At 26.9% G+C, this 24,151-nt stretch overlaps 4 protein-coding genes across 10 annotated transcripts in view; 3 read left to right on the forward strand and 1 right to left on the reverse strand.

Annotated features, from left to right (window-relative positions):
* The first annotated feature begins 507 nt into the window (after window positions 1-507).
* On the forward strand, window positions 508-10,972 carry LOC100162150 (cleavage and polyadenylation specificity factor 73). Of its 3 annotated transcripts, none has more exons than XM_008181824.3 (15): window positions 508-657; window positions 800-884; window positions 3,161-3,224; window positions 3,287-3,384; window positions 3,473-3,601; window positions 6,257-6,524; window positions 6,593-6,743; window positions 6,822-6,997; window positions 7,836-7,965; window positions 8,031-8,206; window positions 8,284-8,433; window positions 8,520-8,628; window positions 10,153-10,481; window positions 10,542-10,664; window positions 10,724-10,972. In XM_008181824.3, the coding sequence occupies exons 2-15, from the start codon at window positions 805-807 to the stop codon at window positions 10,823-10,825; spliced, it is 2,085 nt and encodes a 694-aa protein (XP_008180046.1). In that variant the 5' UTR covers window positions 508-657; window positions 800-804; the 3' UTR covers window positions 10,826-10,972. The 3 variants fall into 3 exon arrangements, with proteins under 3 accessions (XP_008180046.1, XP_008180047.1, XP_001945120.2); XM_008181825.3 differs by having other exon boundaries at window positions 530-688; XM_001945085.5 differs by having other exon boundaries at window positions 530-884.
* On the forward strand, window positions 891-2,553 carry LOC103308447 (transcription factor tau subunit sfc1). Its single transcript, XM_008181823.2, has 2 exons — window positions 891-1,769; window positions 1,844-2,553. Exons 1-2 carry the CDS (start codon window positions 937-939, stop codon window positions 2,538-2,540), a joined length of 1,530 nt encoding a protein of 509 aa, XP_008180045.1. The 5' UTR covers window positions 891-936; the 3' UTR covers window positions 2,541-2,553.
* Window positions 10,859-15,504, reverse strand: LOC100168294 (tubulin-specific chaperone E). Of its 4 annotated transcripts, none has more exons than XM_001945460.4 (11): window positions 15,247-15,504; window positions 14,276-14,483; window positions 14,009-14,203; window positions 13,751-13,939; window positions 13,539-13,689; window positions 13,338-13,462; window positions 13,146-13,254; window positions 12,948-13,079; window positions 12,729-12,885; window positions 12,452-12,669; window positions 10,859-11,081 (listed from the first exon to the last, which is right to left on the reverse strand). In XM_001945460.4, the coding sequence occupies exons 2-11, from the start codon at window positions 14,470-14,472 to the stop codon at window positions 10,989-10,991; spliced, it is 1,566 nt and encodes a 521-aa protein (XP_001945495.1). In that variant the 5' UTR covers window positions 14,473-14,483; window positions 15,247-15,504; the 3' UTR covers window positions 10,859-10,988. The 4 variants fall into 4 exon arrangements, with proteins under 4 accessions (XP_001945495.1, XP_008180044.1, XP_008180043.1 ...); XM_008181822.3 differs by lacking the exon at window positions 15,247-15,504 and adding an exon at window positions 15,020-15,153; XM_008181821.3 differs by lacking the exon at window positions 15,247-15,504 and adding an exon at window positions 14,814-14,973.
* A 54-nt stretch (window positions 15,505-15,558) lies between these two features.
* LOC100162728 (WD repeat-containing protein 47) overlaps window positions 15,559-24,151 on the forward strand; it is a 57,062-nt gene continuing 48,469 nt past the window's right edge. The window contains exons 1-3 of one of the 2 annotated variants that reach the window (XM_001949897.5): window positions 15,559-15,832; window positions 20,706-22,190; window positions 22,276-22,423. In XM_001949897.5, coding sequence (XP_001949932.2) covers window positions 20,725-22,190; window positions 22,276-22,423 — 1,614 coding nt within the window. In that variant the 5' untranslated portion in view covers window positions 15,559-15,832; window positions 20,706-20,724. Of the gene's footprint in view, window positions 15,833-19,730; window positions 19,899-20,705; window positions 22,191-22,275; window positions 22,424-24,151 lie in introns of those variants that run through there. The other variant, XM_016802012.2, reaches the window with a different exon arrangement.

Below are 24,151 nucleotides of genomic sequence, written 5' to 3' on the forward strand. Positions count from 1 at the left end.
ATTATGATGACCAGGTTAAACAGGGTTTTATTTTATAAAAGACAAAATTTCTTGCTCTTCATTTTTTGAAAAATCACTTGGTATGAAACCGAATTTAATATTTTTTATTTAATTTTTTTTTTGTTCTCATCAATTTCGCTGTTATCAGTTGTTATCAATATCGGGATATCAGCAATAGCTATACCCGTCCCGTTTCGGTTAGTGGTATATAGTTTAATTAAATATAATTATTATCAAATAATATAATAATTATCATACCGGTAAAACAGACTAACCCAACAAACAAAAAAATTATTGTACAATATAATTTTTAGAAATGTAATGTTGGCAATACATTTTATGCCGCCGTCTTTCGACCCGGGTCCTTATCATTTTTCGGACAACTGCCCCCGACCCATTATCTATGGTTGCCGCTCCAGAATTTCCTCTTGATTTTTGGTAGATAGTGGTAGTTACCATGATAATTTATCTTAATACATGGTTGGTAAATCTCTACCGGTTGGCTGTTTGATTAAATATTTAAATGTAACCTCAAAGATTTTAGAATTATCATTTATCTATGTATACTATTATATATAGACAGTAACGTAACTACAACAAATTTACCTTCGTAGTCTGATATAACTGACTAGTGACAAGTGACTACTGGACTCAAAAGTAAAACTTAAATTTTAAGTTTTAAATAAATGTAAAAGACATGAGTTAAAACATAATTTCCTTTCTATTATAACTTACAATATTAAAACTAAATAACTTTGTTGTTATTGGTTTCTTTTGTCTTTTATTTGATTTTGTTTAGGAAAAATGTTGTCGGTTCAAGATAAGAAGAGTGAGGAAATTCAGATATCTGAAGAAGAAAATGATAAACTTACAATTAAACCTCTGTAAGCCATTAAAATCATTATTACTTAGTTTAAGTTTCATTATATTTGAATAATGGAATCATCCGAAGAAGCTGAAATTATTAGTCCTTCCAAACTAAAACTTTTAAATTGTATAATTTATCCTGGTATTGTTAATAATGCTGAACGAGCAATCGACAATCTTGGAGGCATTGATGAGATTACTCATGCATTTGAGAATTCAGAAGCTACGCTATCTGTCAACTTAGTAAGATCAGAATTTGGACCATCACTTTCAGGGAACAAACATTATGAACGTTCATTATTAGTCGCTGTAAAGACAAAATATAAATTAAATAAAAAAACCGGTGAAAAAATTCCTATAGAAGTGTTACCAGCTCATGTAATTGGATTTGTTCAAAAAACGTTTACATTTACGAATATTATGGATTTTGCATATTTTCCACCTAATCCCAATTGTTCTGAATTATGGAGTACAAATAAATTATTGGATATAAATTGGGCTTTAGAAAAAGATGTGCCTTTATCATTACTACCTAGCAAGCTAAGTAAGTTCAATGAACCTCAGACAGATTTTTATGATATGGTAAATCTTAAAAAATTGGATATGCTGTCTAAAAAACATAGATTAAGGCCATATGTACGCAATTTCACTAAAAATAATCGTTTTGAGGATACTGACCTACCACCCATGCCTCTGGATTTATTAAAGTATTGTTTAACTGTAAAAATGTTTTCTCCTGATGAAAAAAGATTGATGGATAAGCTATTTGAAAAAAGGCCAATCTGGGTAAAACCAGCTTTGTTTCATTTTGCTAAAGTTATAAATAAGGAAAAGATGAAATATCTATTACCAACCACTGGCTATTTCACCACTACTGGACCATTTCGGCGCATGTGGGTCAGGTAATTTATTTAATGATTTATTTTATTTCTCAGGAGTAGAAATGGGTATATTAAATTTGTATCTTTATTTACAGGCATGGGTACAACTACCACAATGATCCATCAAATTACATATATCAAGTAATTGAGATTCGAAATCAGTGGTTTGATGAACACAATTCGTCTAATCCTAAAATAGCGAAATTCAACATCGAAGATTATAATCCTAATACAGCTGAAAAACAATTTTATTTTTCTCCAAATTCATTTCCTTTATCAATTGTTGCTAACTATCAACTGTGTGATATACATTTGCCGGAAGTGAAAGAGATGCTTAAAAATGCATCTCTATCAACTACTTGTAGTAAACATGCTGGTTGGCTTAAAAAGGAGTTTATAGAAGATATAAGAAATGTTATGTATGGATATTTAGAAAGAGCATGGCAGAAGTATTTAGCTGGAAATTTACCTTCTTGTGGAAATGAACATATTAAGCTATACAGTGATTACATGGAGGAGGACAATTTAGATTATACTAGGCAACAAATTATGAGAAGATTAGAAGAAGTAATTGATGAAGATAATCAAAATGAGGATGAATATAACGAGTGTTCCTCAGAAATTGAAGTGCCTAAAGATGAATATGAAGACTGGTCTACAAATCTAAATCGCGAAGAACTAGCGAAAATAATTTTTTCAGAAAATCATATTAAAACAGAGGTTCCAAATTCTAATCCTTGTAGTGATGAAGAGGATGACGCAGACTTAAAAATTGACAGTTTGGAAATATGAATAATTTAAGTAAATATTTTTCATAGAATTTATGAAATAATTATATTTTTATTCTATAATATATAATATTTTAAACTAGGTCATTATGAAAATGTAATATTAAATAATTAATACAAATATTTTAACTGATACTTCATTGACAATGTTATTTTTATTTAAGAATATGTTCTTAAAATGTCATTGAAGACATTTTAATTTAAAATATGATGTTACTTACAATTTGTTCTATTATTTTATAAATTTACATGGTTTTCATATTTTAAGTTATACATTTATAAACTTTAGTTATAATTTATCGATTTTATTATTTAATTGTATATAATTATTTACCATTTGATTTTTTATATATTATTATACACTATAATTGTAAAAATAACATGTCAAAATATAAATTTTGAAATAGATTCTGTTTTCAGTTTTTTTAAATGTATCAATAATTTATAAAATATATATATATAACAAAAAGTTACTAGAATAATAAATTATTAGTTAAAATAAATAATGATATGTAATATTGGTGTTTTATTTGTTACAGAACTTATAAGATACATTATACTACGAATATTCTGTTTTATGTTAGGATACAAAATATTAATTGTTTATTTAATTTTATATTTTAGAGGTGCCGGACAAGAGGTTGGTAGATCATGTATTGTTATGGAATTCAAAGGCAAAAAAATTATGGCAAGTCTTAAGTTCTATTTAATAATTTATATTTTATCTAACTTAATTGTATTATTTCTTAGCTTGATTGTGGAATTCATCCAGGCCTTCAAGGTTTAGATGCATTGCCATTTGTGGATCTCATTGAAGCGAACGAAATTGATTTACTTTTAATCACTCAGTAAATAAAAATAAAATAGACAGCTATCAAAATCTAAAATTATGTCTAATTAATTCTAATTAATATGTGTTTTTATTATTTTCTACAGTTTTCATTTGGACCATAGTGGAGCATTACCATGGTTTTTACTCAAGACTAAATTCAAAGGAAAATGTTATATGACTCATGCAACTAAAGCCATATATAGATGGTTACTGTCAGATTACATTAAAGTCAGGTAATTTATTATATAAACTAATATATACAAAGATATTTTAGTATTTTAGATATTAAAGGCATTTAATTAATTACTAAGACTGCCACCATTAACAGATGGCCATTAAGCGAAAAAAAATTATCAAAATTTATCTATAGGCCGTATACTAGACACCATGTCTATACGCAGTGCCGTAAATACATAATAAAGGGCCCGTGTGCGTTATTTTTGTTGGGCCCCTTCCTAAATTAATTTTTGTTGTAAGTCTTACAATCTATAAGTGCCAATATTTTAGATTTTGAGTGGAACAATGATGTGTGTGGTTTTTTTTTTCAATTGACTTTTTTTTTTTGTGTTTTTCATCACTGTTTGGGCCAGTCGAACTACTTCAATTTTCTTCAACAGTATCATATTTGATGGGAAAGTAATTCTAGTTGGTAATATATTTTCAAAATATATTGATTTGTTTTGAACTGTTTAGGAACATTTTCAGTAACCAATTTTATTAGTCGTTTTTTCTATGAATGTTAATAAAACTTTATTTGTTGGGTATAAAAGCTTGATTTATTTTCAATCATTTAAAATTTTTTCTTTTGAAATCTAAGATTTGAAAATGTAATACAAGATTCCTCATACATTTTTCTACCTTTATCAAAAAAAAAATTTCTATAAGCAAATTAAATTAGATTTTTATGAGCGTTTCAAATTCATATTTTTACAACATTTGATATCCACTCGATTTCTCATGTAGCGATTTTGTTATTTTGTTGTAATTCAAAAACAAAAAACTGTAAATACATGAAAATTTCACTGAATGCTTATATTACAATTTTCTATACACCATAACATTTTGAAATTATTTTGACTCTTTTTGAGCTGTTTACGGACATTCTCAGTTTTCAATTTTTTTAGTTTTTTTTTCTATAAATATCAATAAAATTTTATTTCTTGGGTAAAAAGCGTGAAAATTAAATACAAGGCTCCTGATATAGTGTTACATAAGTAGTTGAAAAATATTAAAAATACATAGGCACAATTATTTTTTATAAGCATTTAAAGTTCGAATTTCGACAAAATTTATCAAATTTAAAATTTAATAATTATTTTGTTGTTAAAAATTTATAAAATGTTCAACTTTTATAGCTAAGGATTGAAAATTTAAAACAAGGTTCCACGTAAATAGGTTATATATATTACGGCTAAAGTCCGAAACGTGGCTAAAGTGCACATTCTCTGGCTAATGCGCACATTATTCATACTAGTTGGATAAAGTAAATACTCAAAATGTAAAATCATTGTTTCGTACATCAACTGGCTATTTTGTACATTAGCCATTGATGGATGGATGAAGTAACTGGTTACTTACAAAATAAACAAAATCTGGTATTATCTTACATGTTTAACATTGCTGTTTTCATGTCGGAAAACCGTACGAAGATAAGATGACATTTTAACCTACTATAATAATAATAAATAATAGTAACAATAGGTACATCATAACACTCTCACTACCCAGTACCCACTTATCTGGAGGTGTCAAATATAAAAAAATCTTTATGAGAAATCGCTAAAAATATGTCATTGTTAGGTGGTCAGGGTTATCAACATTGTGCATGTAAATCTAAATTGCAAAACAAATAGGTGCAAATGCAAAGCATTAGGCATTTTATGTAATTCTAAATGTCATCAAAGTTTACCTTGCTTAAATAAATAACAAAACAAATGTTATCTAATAAATAAAGTTAATAAAATATAATAAAATATATAATATTTTATATTTAATAAAAATAAATTTAATATACGTAGCATTAAATATATTTTAATATTTAATTGTTAACTTATATTAATTAATTTTATTGAAATTAATATATAATATGAATGTATTAATATTTTACATTAGCCACAACAAGAAGGCTAAAGTTCAAAATCGGCTAAAATAATTTTTCACGTAAATAGATTATAAGTTATAACTTATAATATATAAATTACTTTATTCACAATCATATCATCGAACATAGATATTTAGTAATAACTTAGGCTGACTGAACGACGAGCGCCTTCGCTCAGAATCGTTTTTCTTATACAAGAATATTATATCATTGAATTCAATCATATATTACAGTGACCCACTTGTAACCTTCTGTATGGCAGAGCAACTCCCACTTGCACACCTTTTTAGGTTTTAAAATATGTTTTACATCAGTAAAATCATCATTTTTATTGTGAGTAATTAAGTTTTGCGTTTTTAGTTTTTGCCCCAGGCTGGGACCCCGGGGCCTTCCGTATTGGGGTCCTTGTGCGCGGCATACTCTGCACACCCGGTTTTTGCAGCCCTGCCTATACGCTAATATACTTATTACTTATGAAAGATGTGTTTATAAGGGGTGATAAGGTAGGTAATGAAATGGAAGAAATAGTTTAAGTAGGTATAGTACTAATTTATAACAGCCCAAAGAATTATTCACTAGACACGTAACTGGTAGTTTATATATAAAACCAGAGAGGTTGCAGCTCTACTCATAACTATTTTTTTTTCATTTATTGTATGTTATTATGATAAACTATGCCAGTATTAGTTTTTAAGAACTTTTTAAATGTATATTGTTTTATTTGTGTGCAAACTTTTAAAAACAAATTTTAAGTCCTTACTAATTAAGTAATAAATTATTAATTCAGTAACATAGGTACTGAACAGATGCTTTACACTGAAGCAGATTTAGAAAAGAGTATGGATCGTATAGAAACAATAAATTTCCACGAAGAAAAAGATGTTGGTGGTATTCGTTTTTGTGCTTATAATGCAGGCCATGTGTTGGGAGCTGCAATGTTTATGATCGAAATTGCTGGTGTTAAAGTTTTATATACTGGAGACTTTTCAAGACAAGAAGACAGGCATCTAATGGCTGCTGAAATACCACCTTCAAGGCCGGAAATTCTTATTACTGTAATTATTGTTGTAATTGTGGTTTTTAAGTACAAATTTATGAATTTAAAATGACTTGTGTTATTTAGGAATCTACTTATGGAACTCATATACATGAAAAACGTGAAGAACGGGAACGACGGTTTACTATGCTTGTCAATGATATTGTCAATCGAGGTGGAAGATGTTTGATTCCAGTTTTTGCATTAGGACGAGCTCAAGAATTATTGTTAATTTTAGGTAAAAAGGATACTATATTTTATCATAACAACTTCAATGTTATTATTTATTATTCATGTTTTTATTTTAAATTTTTAGATGAATATTGGGGTCTTCACCCAGAACTTCATGATATTCCTATATATTATGCATCATCGTTGGCTAAAAAATGTATGGCTGTGTACCAGACATATATTAATGCTATGAATGATCGTATAAAACGTCAAATTGCTGTTAACAATCCATTTGTTTTTAAACATATTACTAACCTTAAAGTATGCTGTTATTTAATATTCATAAATATTAAGTATGATTAATAGTTTAATCATTTTAATTATCATAAAACAAAAACAATGAAATTACGATAGTCTTAAAAAAATTGTGTTTATTAAAAAAAGTGTTTATTTTCCTAAATTATGATTAGAACCCAAAACTTGCATTTGCGTCTTTTTTTCTAATACTTATATTCAAAACTCGTCTTTACAGCAATTTGATTCGTAGAATATGGAATTTAATTGTACAATTTTTTTTGTTGCATTTTTAGGGAATTAATTGCTGTACGGTAAATGTTTAGTTTTTGTGGTGCATTTTATTCGTTTTTATTCTTTTTTTTTACATATCTGATATATTTGCTGCATTTTTCTTGTCGAAAGTTACAAATTATTGTAACACATTGCAATCTACAATTATTTAACTGTAGGCAAATACTATTTTAGGCCTGGTCGATCAGAAATTTTCCCAAAAGTCAATCAAATTATTTTTGATGACTCATTCAAAAATAAACATTTTTCAAGAGGTAACACCTATAATATTTATAAAACATAAATTTTTTAAAATGTCATAAAATATTTTTTGATATTTTTGTGATAATTTTTTAAAGTCATTTTTGATGTTTATAAGTCATTTTAAAATTTTTTTAAAGATCTTTAGGAAATCCGGGCCTTAATTATGATATTTAAATTATAAAGTACTCAGAAGTTAGGAATAAAAATTACATCAATAAAAAAAACACTTCTCTCTTTTATTACTTTTTGTCTAAATCTAATCAAATGATTAAATTAGTTATTTTATTATTTTAATACAAATTATTAATTATAAATATTAATATTTTAGAGCATTGATCATTTTGAAGATATTGGTCCTTGTGTTATAATGGCATCACCAGGTGTCATGGAAAGTGGTCTTTCTAGAGAGCTTTTTGAAATGTGGTGTACAGATAGTAAAAATGGAGTTATAATTGCTGGTAAAATAAAAATGAATAATTTATCTTATTATAAGTACATTTTTTATTTATTAAAATTATTTTAGGTTACGTGGTACAAGGAACATTAGCTAAAGCTATTTTATCTGAACCTGAAGATATCACAACTATGACTGGTCAAAAGTTACCATTGAAAATGTCTGTAGATTATATATCATTTTCAGCACATACAGATTATCAGCAAACACGAGAATTTATAAACATTTTAAAACCACCTCATATTGTGAGTATCTCAAATAATTAATAAAACAAAGGTATTTGAAGAAATAAATGATGTGACATATTTTCCTTAATACTTAGGTATTGGTACACGGAGAACAAAATGAAATGCAAAGGTTGAAATCTGCTTTGGTTAGAGAATATGAAGAAAACTCTGAAGATATTAAAGTTTATAACCCTCGGAATACAGTAGGAGTTGATTTTTATTTTACTGGGGAAAAAACTGCTAAAGTATGTAAATTACATTTTAGTTCACATTTTAACATGGTACAATAATCATTCCATTTAATTTATTATATTAATTGTTTTATGTTTAGGTAATGGGAGAAATAGCTGTTGAGAAACCAGCGGAAGATAATGTTTTAAGTGGCGTTTTATTAAAAAAAAATTTTAGCTATCATATTTTTGCTTCTGAAGATATACCAAGTAAGATAATTATCAATATTTATTTTCGCAAACAAATAGTTGATTAGGAATTTGACTTGCAACCAAGTACTCAGTGTATAAAATACCTCGGTCTGCCACCAAGCAATTTTCTGTCGGCAGTCTTAATCTAAAAATTTCAAAACTATCATCAATTTTTTCTGTATTTTGATATCATGTAAGCAATTCTAGTCATAGACTTATAATATATTATAAGTCTATGATTCTAGTACATGATCTATTTATAGAAAATGTGAAATACTTTAGTTAAAATATTGAATTTTAACTATTGTTTATATAATCTCAAGTATGTATGCCTTACCTATTTTACAGGCATCATTTTAAAATATTGTTTAAAATTAATATGAATGAGTTATTTGCTATAAAGTATATTATTTAAACAAATGAAATGTGTGAAGTAGTGTTCTATAAATGATAATCGAAAGGTTTTTATGAAATCATTCATTTTTTTTTTGTAGTCACATCTACAATTAATTTAAAACAATAAAATAATTTTTTAAATTTTATTATATTTGAACGTATGGACTTATGTTTATCATTTTTAATACTTGCACTGTATTCTTCATGTCATAATAAGTAAATTGACACAGAATATATGATTTGAAAAAAAAAGTTTTGTTAAGAGTATATCATAGACATTAATAGACGGAGCGTGACTGTAGTTTCAGTGGTTTAATGGAAGTGAGTTGTTCTTGGTGTACAATGTACACGGCACGTGCTCACTAGAATTTTTGATTTCACAGTAATTGTTATTATATCTGTATATATAACTGCAACCTCTAACAAAACCACTCCAATCAACCGCGCTTTGCACTGATGCTTCGTTTATTAGTATGTTTATGGAGTATATAATAATTGTCTTGAGTATGATGGGCAACTGTCTGATAGGCGGACAATACATTTTACATAGGGTAGTTGTGGAACAACAACAAAAAAGTATCATTTAACATTTTTTGAGTATGAATTAAATTTGTTTGATGTAAATAAACATAAGTAGCATTGATGAAAAATGTGAGAACATTGACATTAAAAACATTCTAACGGATCCATAGAATAAATTTTATTTAATACACTTGTGTTTCATCTTTTTTTTTAAATTTGAAAAAAATATTTTTGAAACAAGTGGTGTAAAACATATTTGGATTAGAGTGATCAATCAATTGTCTGTGAAAACTTTTTGTGAAGGATATCATTCCATACTAAATATAAAATTATTAAATGAGTAATGTAAGGAATACTGTATATAAAAGGAAAAATATATATCTGTTATAAAAATCTTAAAAGGGTTGAATGTTCAAAATTTGGTTAAATTGAATAATATTCTAGTATATAGATATATTGTATATATATATCTATATACTTGGACATTCTTAATTTTAAACAAAGTATGGAATGTTCATTTAAAATTAATTTAATATGCATCACTATAAAGTCACTCCTGTTTATTACTTTTATTTTCTTCACTAATCAAGGATGAATAATAATTTTTACATTTTCTTTTAATAGGATACTCGGATATGTTATTAAGTGAAATTCAACAAAAACAACTTCACAGATTTACATCATCATTTACGGTATTACAAAATATGTTGTCACATTTGACTGGCAGTGTACCTGAAATAATTATCCCCAACAAAAAGTTAAGAGTATTAAATTCAGTGGATGTCTCCGTGGATAAAAACTTTGCTACCCTGGAATGGACTACTACACCTGAAAATGATATGTATGCAGATATTGTTGTACAAGTTTTGATGAAGATTCAGTCAATGAGTCACGGGGATATGAAAAATGTGGCATCGGTTCCATTTACCGAGTATGACCATATGCATTTCAAGGTTAAAATTTATTTATTTAATATTTTTATACAAAATAATATGAAATAATCTATTTTGTAGGAATGTTTGATTGAAATCTTACAAGAAATGTTTGGTGAGGAATCTGTACCAAAAATATTTAAAGGTGAAAAATTGTTTGTAGCTGTTGATGGGAAAAAAGCTAATATTAATTTAAAGAATTTGGTATGTTTGTTTTTAATGTTATGTGGAATTAATTTTACTTAAGATGTGTTTCTTTATAGGAAGTAACATGCGAAGATGAGGTTTTGCAACGTATGGTACAAGCTGCCATATCTAGACTACATAATACTGTAACACCTTTAAATATCACAAATATGAAATAATACAATTTAAATTGTTCATTTTTTTCCCATTAATTTTATATATATAATTTTTTTTTATTTAATAAACAATGAAAAAACTTAAAATTGTTAAAAGTACAAAATAAAACATTTAAAAATACAATTAATAGATTAACAATTAAAAATTAAGTTTGAATTATTATTTTTACCATTTAATTAATACTGTGTTTCCATCTTCAACAGAATAATAATCTAATGTTTGATTCATATTTTCCATGGTATATTCAATATCTGGTTTCTAAAAAATAAGTAGAATACAAGTGTAATAAATTAAATTGTATTATTTGCAATATTATATATTTGTTTGTGAAGAATTTTAAAATGATTTATCTACTTTAGTATTATAGAAATCACCTGATAGGGACACCATAGTTCCAGACAATTTATATATAATCAAATTAAATGTAGGGGTTTTCGACCTCTAACAAGCAAGATGTGTGTTTCGCTTTTGCCGGTTGCGAATTAGTGCTTTTTTTAGTTATTTTGTTTTGTTAAGTGTTCACATTGTTAACCAATGTCTCTAGGGCAGATGGTAAGTTTTTATAAATAAATATATTATTTTAAGTAGGTCACACTCAAACTAACCGAATTTCAAAAGTTATGAAAATATGGATATTGATGCAAAATAAAACAGTTGATGTTAGTATTTGAACACATACAAATTTCAATGCAACCTTGAAATTAATAGTTGCAATCAAACAATGAACAATTTCTGAAATGACTATTGGGTGCTCTAAGTGGTAGGTAATATTATAGTAGACATTTTGAGTTCTATAAAAATCACTACCTTCAATAAGCAATAACAGTATGTGGTATTAATGATTTAAAAAATTAAATGATTAATCTAACACTTGAAAGAGTAGAGGGACCTGAGCGACAAATAAAAACTTACGTTAATGGTGAAATTAAGATACTAAAGGGCAAAAAACACCAGTTGTAACAAATTTAAAGCATCTATTAGATGTTATAGAAGAGCAAAAAGTTGAGTATTACAGATACCAACTTCAGATAGAAAAAAGTTCATGGTAGTAATTCTTGGATTACATCCTAAAACCGACCCCTGTGACATGCATTAGAGGCTAACTTTCCAAGCTAGGGCATCTTAGACAAAAACTTCAGATTAAAAAAATGTTGACCTTAAGAAAGTAGTGATCAGACTGCTGTTAGGTTAGGTGGATTTTGTGGATTTGGAGCGAAAACTTTACAAGCAAACAAAAAGACGTTTATGATTTTAAAAATGTGTATTATCACAGTATAAAAGTGGAACCTCCTAGAAAAAAAAGAAGTACCACAATGCAAAAATGACCAACTTGGTTACACTCAAAATTATTGTTTTAAATCAAAAAGTGTGCGAGATATATATATTATATTAATATAGAAGGAAAGAGATGGAAAGAAATGGATAGACAGAAAAGAGAATGACACGAAAATAGCTAATGTGAGTATGAATAGGTGGGAAGGGGGGGGGGCAGAGTCCTAAAGAAGTATAGTACAAAGGTAGCTGACCCCATATAGTTGGGAGCAAAAGGTGAAAATATTATAATAAATAAAAATAATAATATATAATATATTGATTATTGTTTTTATTTTACTAAAATTTAAATTTACCTCTTTTATTAGGTATGAAAATTCAAGTTGTTTATTGCCTAGACCAAATAAACGTTTTCCAAGATCTTTTAAACGATTAAGTGTCATAGTAATTGGAAGTGTTTTTGTTATTACATCCTTTTCTGTACTGGTTTCTTTGCAAAAGTTCACAATCCTAATTTTTATTGTTTTTATTTTGTTTGACGTGTTCAGGTCTTCCGAGTAATCAGAACCATATTCTAAATTTGAATAATATTAAAACATTTGGTATGAAATAAAATAATAATTAATTATTTACTAGCAATGAGTTCCATATATCGTGGATGTTTTGTCAAAAATGCGGCTCTTTCTTCTGCACTTTTTAACTGTCTATGCCATATCATGTCCAAATCCTTTAAGAAATCTCTTTCATTATTTTGTCGTTCTTTAAGAGTTATCATAGTTCCATTTAACGTCTAAATAAAACATTAATTTAAATTTATAATTTAGTTTAATAAAGATTTATATATTAGTTTACCTTCAAATTGGCAATTCTTGCTATTATTTGTAAGGTGTAATTGCTTACACTCATACCCTTAATTAGAGGATTATTTTGAATTCTTAAAGAACATAATGCTGGTAATTTATTAAGCTCACATAATGATTCAAACTGGAATTTAAAAATAATATTAGTTTAAGAAATATTTATGATAATAAAAATTAAAAGTTGTCTTACATGTAATAAGTCATTATCACTGATCATCAGAAATTCAAGTGAAGGAAACGATGATGGTACAATTTGAATGTCTTTTATTCCATTTCGATTGACATTTAAAGTTTGTAATCTGATAATTTAAAGTTTTTGAAACAGTTACTAAAATATTTAATTGTATTGTTTTAATGATAATTTATAGGTATTAGTTATTACTTTGGTAAAGAGCGCAATTTATTGATTTCTGACCATGATAAATTATTATTTTCCAGGTTCAAGTACAAAAGATTCTCCATAACTGCTGAATGTGTTTCAAGTCTATCTATATTGTTATCAGGGACCTAAAAAGATTTAATATTATAATTGTGTAAATACATAATAATACAATTTCATTTCTAGTTTACTCTAAATGTATACCTCTAATACTTCAAGTACGGGAAATGCTTCACATAAAGACATGATCTCATGCCAGCTATAATCGAGTTTACCTAAAACTATTTTCTTCAAGCATTTAAAAGATTCCTTTAATTGATGATTTGGTTCTTGTGGTAAATCTATATTATTAAAGCTAAAAATACATTTTATCAGGCTGGATTGTTTAATAGAGTTAATATTATTAATTAGTTTACCTTAAATTCAAAGTTGTTAAATGTTTTAACTGTTGAGCTATTTCTGATACTGTTCCCCAATCAGTAAAACAATTATTACAGAGTTCTAAATTCACAATATTTGGACAGCAATCTTGTATTTCGTTTGGATTGCCTGCACATGTTATACCATGATGACTTAGACATACATGAGTTAACTTATCAAAACATCTAAACAGTAAAATTGCTTATATTAGTAATGAAATTAATAACTAATAAGTAAAAATATAAAAGACTTACGCTTGTGTTTTCTGAATTTTTTGCATTCCAACTAGTTCAAATGATGGCATTTTAGACTGTTTCATTAATGCAATTATCTCCTGATGAATATTATTACCACAATTTTGGCCATATTTACTTTGAAAAGCATTTATAAAACTAACATTGTGAGGTATCACTTTTTCTAAGTGTACAAAAGATGCCCCGTTAGGATGTCTAAAATGTACACAATATTTTAGTTGACTTATCTTAAAACTATGTAGTGTAGTTGTATATGTATATGCTTACAGAGTTTTAAAATATCTGATACCATTATGAATTCCATCATGTTTACCTCTATTTGAATCGTCCCATTCAACTCCCACCCATATAGAATCTGTTCCAGGGATTGGACCAACATAGCGAGCAAACCCATCGAATGCCCCAACACTCACTTTTTGGCCAACTCTTACAGAACCATAAAAATTGCTTTCAACACTCGCCATAATTTAACAACCTGTAATATAAACAGAGAAGTAAAAAAAATTGTTTTTCAGTATTACAACGGACATGCTCTTCTTATTGGTTACAAATCGATATTAAAAAGTTTTCATTAGTGACCTATTATTATTATTATTTAATAGTGGACGATTTATATAAAACAACTAATATAGTTAGTTCGGATATTGTAATGGTGGCCAAAACTCTTAGAGAGTACTAAGTGTCAAAGGAAGAAGAAGAAAAGAATATAGCTAGGTAGTTCAATTTAAAAAATTAAAATCATTAATCAATAAAAAATAAACTGTATCTACTAGTAACTAACAAGTACCTAAGTGATATGTCCTACTTTTTGTACAACCTTGAACCTGGGATTATTTCATATTTAAAGTTTTGAACTTAAATAAATCGTTAAAATAGAATTAGTCTCAAGAGTCATGACCACGGACTAAGATCTTCAATCGTGCGCGTGAAGAGACAGAATATTAAGACGTAATCACATAGATACTAAATAACCATAAACCATGATATTATAAACAAGATCGGTATAATCACCGGTATCATCAAATGGTAAGTTTTTGACTGTCAGAACCGTGTCAGAACTTTTGGTGTGAGCGTCATTGAACTCTATATTATGATACCATTCAATGTATAGAGACAATTATTATGTCATGACAATAATATAAAAAATTGAAATAAAGATAAACCATATAGGTATTAAACCTATGAAGAAAATATTTATATTAATGAATGAGATAAACCAATAAAATATTATAATATACCTCATCAACGAAATATTGTTCTTTGGACTTTGACGAAATGTTACTGGTAATGTGCCATGTGCGCAGATACGAATCGAAACAGGATTCTCATGAGCATACCATGTTGCTAACTTACTCAGCTGAAGTTGTTATGTATAATGTATACTATTATATTTTTCTTACACATTTTTACTGTTTACCCATGCCCAAGTCAATAATATTGTTATGTTCATGGTCCGAGACCCGAGTCAATATTTTTATTGCTGCGGCGGCTGATTCTCCTCGATAGTTGTTATCACATTTCGACCGTGATAACTCATAATTGTTATTTGTTGATGTTTAGTTTATTATTTCTTTAGAACATTCAAATTAGTAGGCGTTTCAATAATATTTCTCTATAACGATTCCGGATTTTGAATCGGTCGGTATTTCAAGATCGCGAATTCTTAGAGCCACGATTTGGGAACGTTCGTTGTGTTTACGGAGGCCCCTAGTCTTGTCGATCGATTTGTCTTGTAGACAATAAATAATTATGGTAGTTTGTTGACCTCTAGTCTGGCATTACCTACACACAGATACTGCTCGACGGAAAATTATTTTATTAACGGTACGTTATTCATATTTTTGTAGTATAATTTTCGTGGGAATAATGAATATGCATGTGTGTATAATAAATTATTGTGCTATCCATCTACCTACATATTTGAAAAATTGGAAAATAATATTTTGTGATCTAACTATTGAGACTTAAATCATTCCCCCTCAAAAAAATTAACATTGTATTTACACAGCAATACAGCATACAAGAACTTATGTTAATATTTGATTTATTGAATAAACATTGAGTTCTTACCTATGTTTATTTGTTAGTTTCATTTTAGCTCACCAGCTTTTTACATTCCATGAATATGTATAGCTATCTATTTACTTAGGTATCTATTATGTCAAAATATAGTAAAAACCAATATGTATCTTCCTACATAACACCTATTTAATATTTATTATTATACAAATATATTTTTGGATTCAATTTTAACATTTTAAAATGACAAATAAGTTGATTAGGAATAATTATTTATGTACTACCTATCAAGTTGTTTAAATATTTTCTATACTCTATTTACCTATTTATGCTATACTTTTCATAATTATTTAAAACTGTATTACATTCAATACAATAGATGATAACTATAGATATTTTTTTTTGGTGTTTAGGTATATTATTATATTATTATATTACCGAGTATATTACTAAAAAAAACCCAATTAAATTTATTTTAATGCATTTCTATTACATTTTTATTTAAGAAGGTATGAGTATGTTGGTAACAAATGACTACCATCTACCATATAAATTGAACAATGTTTATATTGAAATTATAAACATGCCTGTTACCTTTAATTATACTATAAACTAAACTAAATTTGTAGACTTCTGGCTTTGAAAATCCTAAAATATAGCATGTAAATAACATAGTAGTAAGGATATGCATACTATTATTGGTTTAATTAATTGAATAGTGTTCAGTTTTAAAATGCATAGGTACCTATAACCTATGAGACTAAACTATTTAAGCCACAATTGATAATTTACCATTTAATGATTTAGGGGACGAAATGGTTATAAATAAATCTGTAATTTTGTATTTTGTTTTAATCTTTTAAATAATAATAATTATAATAGTAGTTATTATATTTCATTAATAGGTAGGTATTTACTTTTAAGCAATTTATTGAGGGTATCATGGTTGCTGTCATAGACTTACTTGTATATATTTATCTACCACCTCATAACTTTATCCTAAATAATGTATCTAATTAAATAACTTCTCAATGGTATCTATAACATTTATCAAATTCAATTTAAACAATGGCCTTAACAATTTTAATGACTTGGTTAATTTGTTTTTTATTAAATAAATTATTTATTACAATAAAACCTCGCTAACATGGAATCAATTGAAACCATTCAATTTTTCCGTCTTAATAGAATTTCCAACTTTATGGGGTTCACATTCATTATGTATTTATGTATTTGAATCAAAACCAAAAACATTTTTTGTGTTCCTGAAGTTTCCATTTTACAGATTATCCGTTTTAGTTGTTATATTTTTTTTATTATTTAAAAAACATTGGAAAGCTACACAAAATCAAATGTGATATGGAATTTGATAAAAATAATCACTTTTCTGTATTTTTTAAGCTTAATTTACTTAAAATTTGAGTAACAAATAAATACCTATATTGGAGTAGGAAGATAGTTGTTAGAAAATTATAATGAAAGGTGGGGAGGTATGTGTAGAAAAGACAGGTCATAAAGTAACTACCTATTAAATATTATGATGCTCACAAATATCCATTACATGACCTTCATTTTAAATGGATAATGTAATTGGTACATTCATAGATCCATTAGATTTAGTGCCGCTTAAAGAAATTATGTTACTCCGAATAATAGAAAAAAAGTTTTCCATATTAAATTGTCATATTATTATACATAACTATTATTACTTATTGTTATAGATTTGTAAAAGCTATATTGGATTTTAATTAGTCAATTGTTATGTTTATTTATAGGTATTATAACTTTGTGGACTTCAATGTTTCATTTTGATTGACCTTTCAGTAACAAGGAGCAAATAAATTATTTGTAGGTACAATATTTTTTCTCCACAAATTTCATCTGTTTGACACTATAGGTATCTGGGTGCCCAATTATGGAGAATATATTAAATAAAAATTAAAAATTGAAAAAAAATTAATTCACATTTCTTTAAAAATGTAACATATGTAAAATAACATAAAAATTAATTTCTTCTTTTCCTATTGTTTAATAATACAAATAACATTATAATTTATCATATTTACCGTTTTGAATGAACATTAAGTTAACATTATCCATCAATAATATCAATTTAGTTGTACCAATATATTTTTGTTTTATATCACAGTAACATACAAGAGAACATTTTAAAACAATTTTTTTTTTTGTGACAAAATTGAAAATAATAATAATGATTAAAACTTTTTAACATAGATTCAAAAAATATTGAAACTTCATTAGATTTAGAAATACCAAAACTTCAGTCTAATAACTAATAAGTATTTTAAAACAATGAAAATCTTGTTGAATTTTATTCAAATTTATCTAAAGAAGGTTTTCCAAATGTTTGGCAGTTTACAGCCATGATATCCTGTATATTCGGTTTAACATACATATGAGAACAACTCTATGAAAATCAATAAAAGTAAAAATCGGTCTCGGGTAATAAATGAACATTTTCATGCCGTTCATCTGGTGAATTCAAGCAAATTAGAACGTAATATTGATGTTCTCTGTTAAAAAATAAAAGGTTAAATAATATTTATAGTACCTAATTAATATTAAAATTAGTAGGTATTAATATTTTATAATAATAAAAAATTAGATTTATAACCAAGTCTATACTTATATTAAGATTTAAAGATTATTATGCTTGTATTATATACAGTAAAAAAGTAATTAAATATGCATAATAATGACTATGGCTAGTATTCTATTAACTTAGGTCATAAGAAAAAATTTAATTTAATTTTTTTTTTTATGGCCTTGGTAAAAAAATGTTGGTGACCACTGCTCTATATTAATTATAGGTTAAATTAAATTAAAGAAAAATTAATAAAATGATTTGTATACTTAAAAGTTAAAAGAAATTAAATAAATAATTTGTAATATCAGGTACTCATATTATAAAACTAAGACATTTATTCATTTATTTTAAAACTTACTGTTATTATATTGTATTATTATCTAAAGTACCTACAATTAAACTCATGTTATTTAATATGTTTAACGCAATTTTATATCACTAAATTAGTAATATTTCATATTTGTCTTTTATTTATTTATGAAGTAACTAAAAGTGGTCTTCTTTACATAAATAATTTGTTAGTGAACTGTTAGAAGTAGGTTATAGCTTATAAGTTATAAGCAGTGTAGTTTACCTACAGGCTATATTTTTCTGGTGTTAGATATACAATTAGACAAACATATGTATAATAATTATTATTATTGAAGTTTCCAGTGTTATATAGGGTGTTTCTAAGTTGCTCATACCAATTCTCTAAAATATTCATAAACAAGCCAATTTTTGTGCTCATAAATGATATTTTTATAAGTAAAAATAAAAATTGTTTAATCTTTGAAGTATAATATTAGTATGCATTAAAAAATTATAATAATTTAAAAAAGGTATGAAAATTGAAAATATGATATTCAATATGTAATATAAATTACTAAAAAACAAACAAAATAACTAAAAGTAATATATAAAGTTTGCATTGTAGGTATTTAATATTTGATTACATTTCACGTTTTAATATATTACTTCACTTTAAAATTTTTACATATGACGTGTTGTATTGTACCTATATAGAACACCCTGTATATAAGTTGTTTATAAATAAGCTTCAAATAGAAACTGGAAGGTGTTTTTAACGAACACTTATTTTAAAGAGATTAGTTTAGTTTCAGTTTTAGACAAGAACTGACCACAATAAATTATAATTTTTCCGTTTTATCTTTCATTAAATATTTACAAATTATTTAGTGTATTGGTAATGGTAACAGTTGTATCAAACGTAAATTATTTCAACAGAAATGTAAAAAATATGCACAGAAAATTTATTTCAAGGTTTGTAAATACATACATTTTTATTTATATTATATCACTATTATCTACTATACTTTCCAAAATTAGATAATAATTTATATATAAACGTATTATAAGGGTCTATACACATTTTTAATTTACTTAAGAGGATCCTATTCCATTAACCGAGTTACTTTAGGTTCACTACATTATGTATAACATGTATACAGATATAAATACTGCAGTAACAATCCATTATTGTGTAGAGAAACATTGTCATGTGTCTTTTTGAATTACTCAATAATAAAATCATCATGATGTAACCATCACTTAATATTTTTCAATGTTTAAAAGTTTCCAGATAAACAAAACTACTAAACCAAACTTGCGCACTGTTATTTTTTTCTTTCTCTATAGTTTATTTTCAGAATATTCTACTCAGTGTCTCGTAATCTTTCTATGTTTAAAGTTTGTATTGATAATATTGCATTTAAATCATAATTACCTACTGCATATAATAATATTGTGTTTAGTTAATAAGCCAAATAAGTGTTGTAAAGTTATTTAGGTTTGTGAATTGTTTTATGTTGATGTTTATTTATTATTAATAATTATACAATTTGAACTATATGCATCTTTATAAAGCATGTCAATTATAGCAACTAGCAAGGGTATATTTGTTGGTGTACTAAAATAAACCAACAGGAAAGGAGTGTCTGCGAGGGCACTCCTTTACTATTTTTGTACAAATGTCTGGCAGTGTTGTTTGTTTCCTTACCTTAACCTGTTCACTCTTAGTAAATTCAATTTCTATTTTGTTGTTAAATAAAAATGTTTTATTGTTTCTAGATTGCGTATATGTTACGTGATGCCAACAGCAAAGATTTCTGTACGAGAAGAAGATATTATTAGATTAACTTTGGAGTTTTTGCATAATCGCGAACTTCATATATCTCAATTAAGCGTAGAACGTGAAACTGGTGTTATAAATGGAAGTTATTCAGATGATGCTTTGTTTCTTCGTCAACTTATTTTGGATGGTCAATGGGATGACGTGCTTGAGTTCATTCAACCATTGGAAGCGATACCAACTTTTCCTACCAATAAATTCAGGTACTGCATCCTAAGACATAAATATGCCGAGCTAATATGTATGAAATCAGAAGCAACTGTAGTAGGAAGTGTAGACACTGCAGTAGAAGAAGTAGTTAAAGTTTTAAATGAGTTAGAAAAAGTATGTCCTACTAAAGAGGAATATTCTAATCTTTGTTTAATGTTGACATTACCAAGATTATCCGATAATTTAGGGTATAAAGATTGGAACCCTAGTACAGCGAGAGTACAATGCTTTAAACAAGTTTATCCTCTTGTAATGAAATTTTTACCATGTGACAAAAAACCTGTTATGCCAGATGCAATAAATGACAGGCTCATTCAATTAATTATTAAAGGAATGCTTTATGAATCCTGTTGTAATTTTTGTAAATCGAAAGCGGTTGGAAGTACACAACCTTTTGGACCTAATGTTTTAAATTTTTCACATATATTTAATGGATCAGAAGGTTATAAAGATACAGATCTTAGTTTGATGTCATGGCTTCAAAGCATTCCAGCTGAAACTTTTATTGTGCCTTTCGAACAAAAAACTTTAAATGTTGAACTTGAACAGTTAGAGAGACCATCATTGGAAACATCATGGACGGAACACATGCTTGTCACTCCTATAAAACCAAAACAATTCCCACATTCTGCAATGCCATTTACTAGACCACGATCAGCTGCCGATATTATGTCACGTTCCTTGCTGCCAAATCTTGACCATACTTCTTCGTCATCTCTTATATCATCTATCGGGGTACCTAATACACCGTCAAATCTTGTAAAATCGTCTTTTGCAAGTTTTCATTTAACAGGACTAAAGAGTAATACACCAATGACTAGTTCAGTAGATAAATTATTTGAAAGTGAAGTTTTTATAAATAGTATAAACGGAGAGTTACCTTCTATTACTGAAGTTGTGACACCTGTAAAAGAAAATAGAAAATTTTTTTCGGAATTGTCGTCTCCAGAACCTGGAAGGTCATCAAATTCTACAACAACGTCAAATACTACCAGATCATCTAGACGAGATTCACTTACTGATCGATATCAATCGTTATCTATTAACCAATCTAGTACTAGTTTTGATATGCAGAATAGTCAGTGTGATTTGCTTAAGGAATATCAGCGGCAAAAACAAAGGTATCATGATGCCTTACAAGATCAAGAAAGAGAAAGACTCGAGCTTATAGAGCAATTGCGTAGTACAGAATCAAAACTTCAGGAAGAAAACAGGTATGATATGAAATAAGTGTATATGTATATAAAGTAATAATTATAATATTATTCAGGTTTTAAGCATTGTAATTTATATTTTTAGTGAATTATCGAATAAAGTTGTACCATCTGAAACGGCGACATTTTCAAAAAATAATGCTGCCAAACCTCCAATCCCTACAAAAGTAAATGTAATAAATGGAAGTAAAGGAGAATGGACTTCTGAGAATGATAACTTAAAGGAAATACAGGTAAGAAATTAAGATTATATATGTTAGGTATATATTTTAAATGTTGTAGGCAATTAATTAATTTAATATTCTCGTTTTAAGTCATAAAACAATTAAATATGTACATCTTTATAATATTATATATTACATTTAATTTCAATTCAGATGATAAAATTATTATAATATTATATGCATTTAAAATAATACAAATTACACAGAAAGTATATGGATACCTATCGAATTATTTGGATAGAAATAATGTATAGGAAGAATGACCAAACGATTGATAGGGTATAATCTTAAATTATATTGAAAATATTTTATCAGATTAATATTTGTAATAAACCACAAAGACTAGAGATTCCAAGTCTTTGTGTATACCTATATACAGTATTATAAAAGTTCACGTATATATACTTGTTCGACGTTATTGCCATCGTTAATAAATTAAAATTACTAACATTAAAACTAACATAGATCTTCTTTAAAAAACATTGTTCTCTGTTGATATTTATTTTAAAATTACAAATAGAACACCATAAAAAAATACTTAGTGTACAATTAATTTTGTTAATAATATAATAGGTACTAAATGTTATATCTCTATAGGTGGTAATAGGCGTTTGTACTCAAGGCTAATATATTATATATATATTTGTATTTGATTTGCTCTTGATAATTTTTTTTTGGGTGAGGTCTACCCACTGGTTAAGGTGAGCCTTGTTGACTAGTGCAAAAATTTGTATTGTGTGAAAAAATGGTTGATAAATATCTATAAATTAACATAGAATTTAGATGTAAAAAAAATAACCATTTATTGAGAAGTATTTGTAAATCTTTAAATCAAACTAATTAGTATACTATAAATTACTCTTATCAATAACTGCCTTATATTCACCATTTACGGATATACGTTTTGTATTTGATTCAAACTTAATAATTACAATTTAATTATTCGTTGCCAATTATTATGATTACGATATAAAAATATTATTATAACTTATAAGTAGATACTAATATTAATACTAATTATTAGTTATTATTTATTACCGTCGAGTAAAGAAAATATTAATAAAATAATATTATTATATTAGTAATAACTAATAACTAATAACTTATTACATATTAATATGACTTAGGTCTTAGGTACCATTGAATAGTTTAATATGATTTTAGTTATTCTATGGGAGTCAGACAAAATATAAATAATATCATAATAATATAATAATATAATATTAATAATAATATTTTACAACTATACAGTAAATAGTTGGTTTGATGTGTCTGTTTATTAAACTTTTATCGTTCTTATATTCGTAATATTTTTAATGTACCTAGGTAACGGTTTTCGTTTATTTAATTGAAATATTTTCTTGGACGAAAAAAGATCGATGGAATTTGGCGAAAGTGTCATACACTGGCTCTTATATTATTGAGTGTTCTCTATATGGGCGCGGGTGGTGTTAGCCAGCGCACGTTCGTAAAATGTGTCGTTAACGACGCATTCCTCGCTGGGGGCGCCGGCTTTGGACGAAGTTGCGCGGCCATGTAAATTCGAACTTATAGGCGTGTGCCTGAATTTCATAATCTCTACGCCGCGTCGAATCGTAAAGACTATTATAATATTTATAACTAATTATAATATACTATCTACTATCCATGCATTCAATTATTTTTCACCATCATCAGGATGTGCAGCCTACAGCAGAGCGCAGAATTAGGTTTCTCAGCTTTACTTTTGACCTAAAA

The sequence above is a fragment of the Acyrthosiphon pisum genome, chromosome A1, assembly GCF_005508785.2.
Source record: "Acyrthosiphon pisum isolate AL4f chromosome A1, pea_aphid_22Mar2018_4r6ur, whole genome shotgun sequence".
Classification (NCBI taxonomy): Eukaryota; Metazoa; Arthropoda; class Insecta; order Hemiptera; family Aphididae; genus Acyrthosiphon; species Acyrthosiphon pisum.

Bases quoted from the DNA above. Each gene is read 5' to 3' on its own strand.
- LOC100162150 (XM_008181824.3), top strand. From the start codon at position 805: ATGTTGTCGGTTCAAGATAAGAAGAGTGAGGAAATTCAGATATCTGAA. The intron at 3,225-3,286 runs GCAAGTCTTAAG...ATTATTTCTTAG, and splicing joins TCAAAGGCAAAAAAATTATG to CTTGATTGTGGAATTCATCC. The intron at 10,665-10,723 runs GTATGTTTGTTT...GTTTCTTTATAG, and splicing joins ATATTAATTTAAAGAATTTG to GAAGTAACATGCGAAGATGA.
- LOC103308447 (XM_008181823.2), top strand. From the start codon at position 937: ATGGAATCATCCGAAGAAGCTGAAATTATTAGTCCTTCCAAACTAAAA. The intron at 1,770-1,843 runs GTAATTTATTTA...CTTTATTTACAG, and splicing joins TTTCGGCGCATGTGGGTCAG to GCATGGGTACAACTACCACA.
- LOC100168294 (XM_001945460.4), bottom strand. From the start codon at position 14,472: ATGGCGAGTGTTGAAAGCAATTTTTATGGTTCTGTAAGAGTTGGCCAA. The intron at 13,255-13,337 runs GTAATAACTAAT...TTAAATTATCAG, and splicing joins AAATTGCGCTCTTTACCAAA to ATTACAAACTTTAAATGTCA. The intron at 11,082-12,451 runs GTAAATTTAAAT...CTTATTTTTTAG, and splicing joins TTTCATACCTAATAAAAGAG to AAACCAGATATTGAATATAC.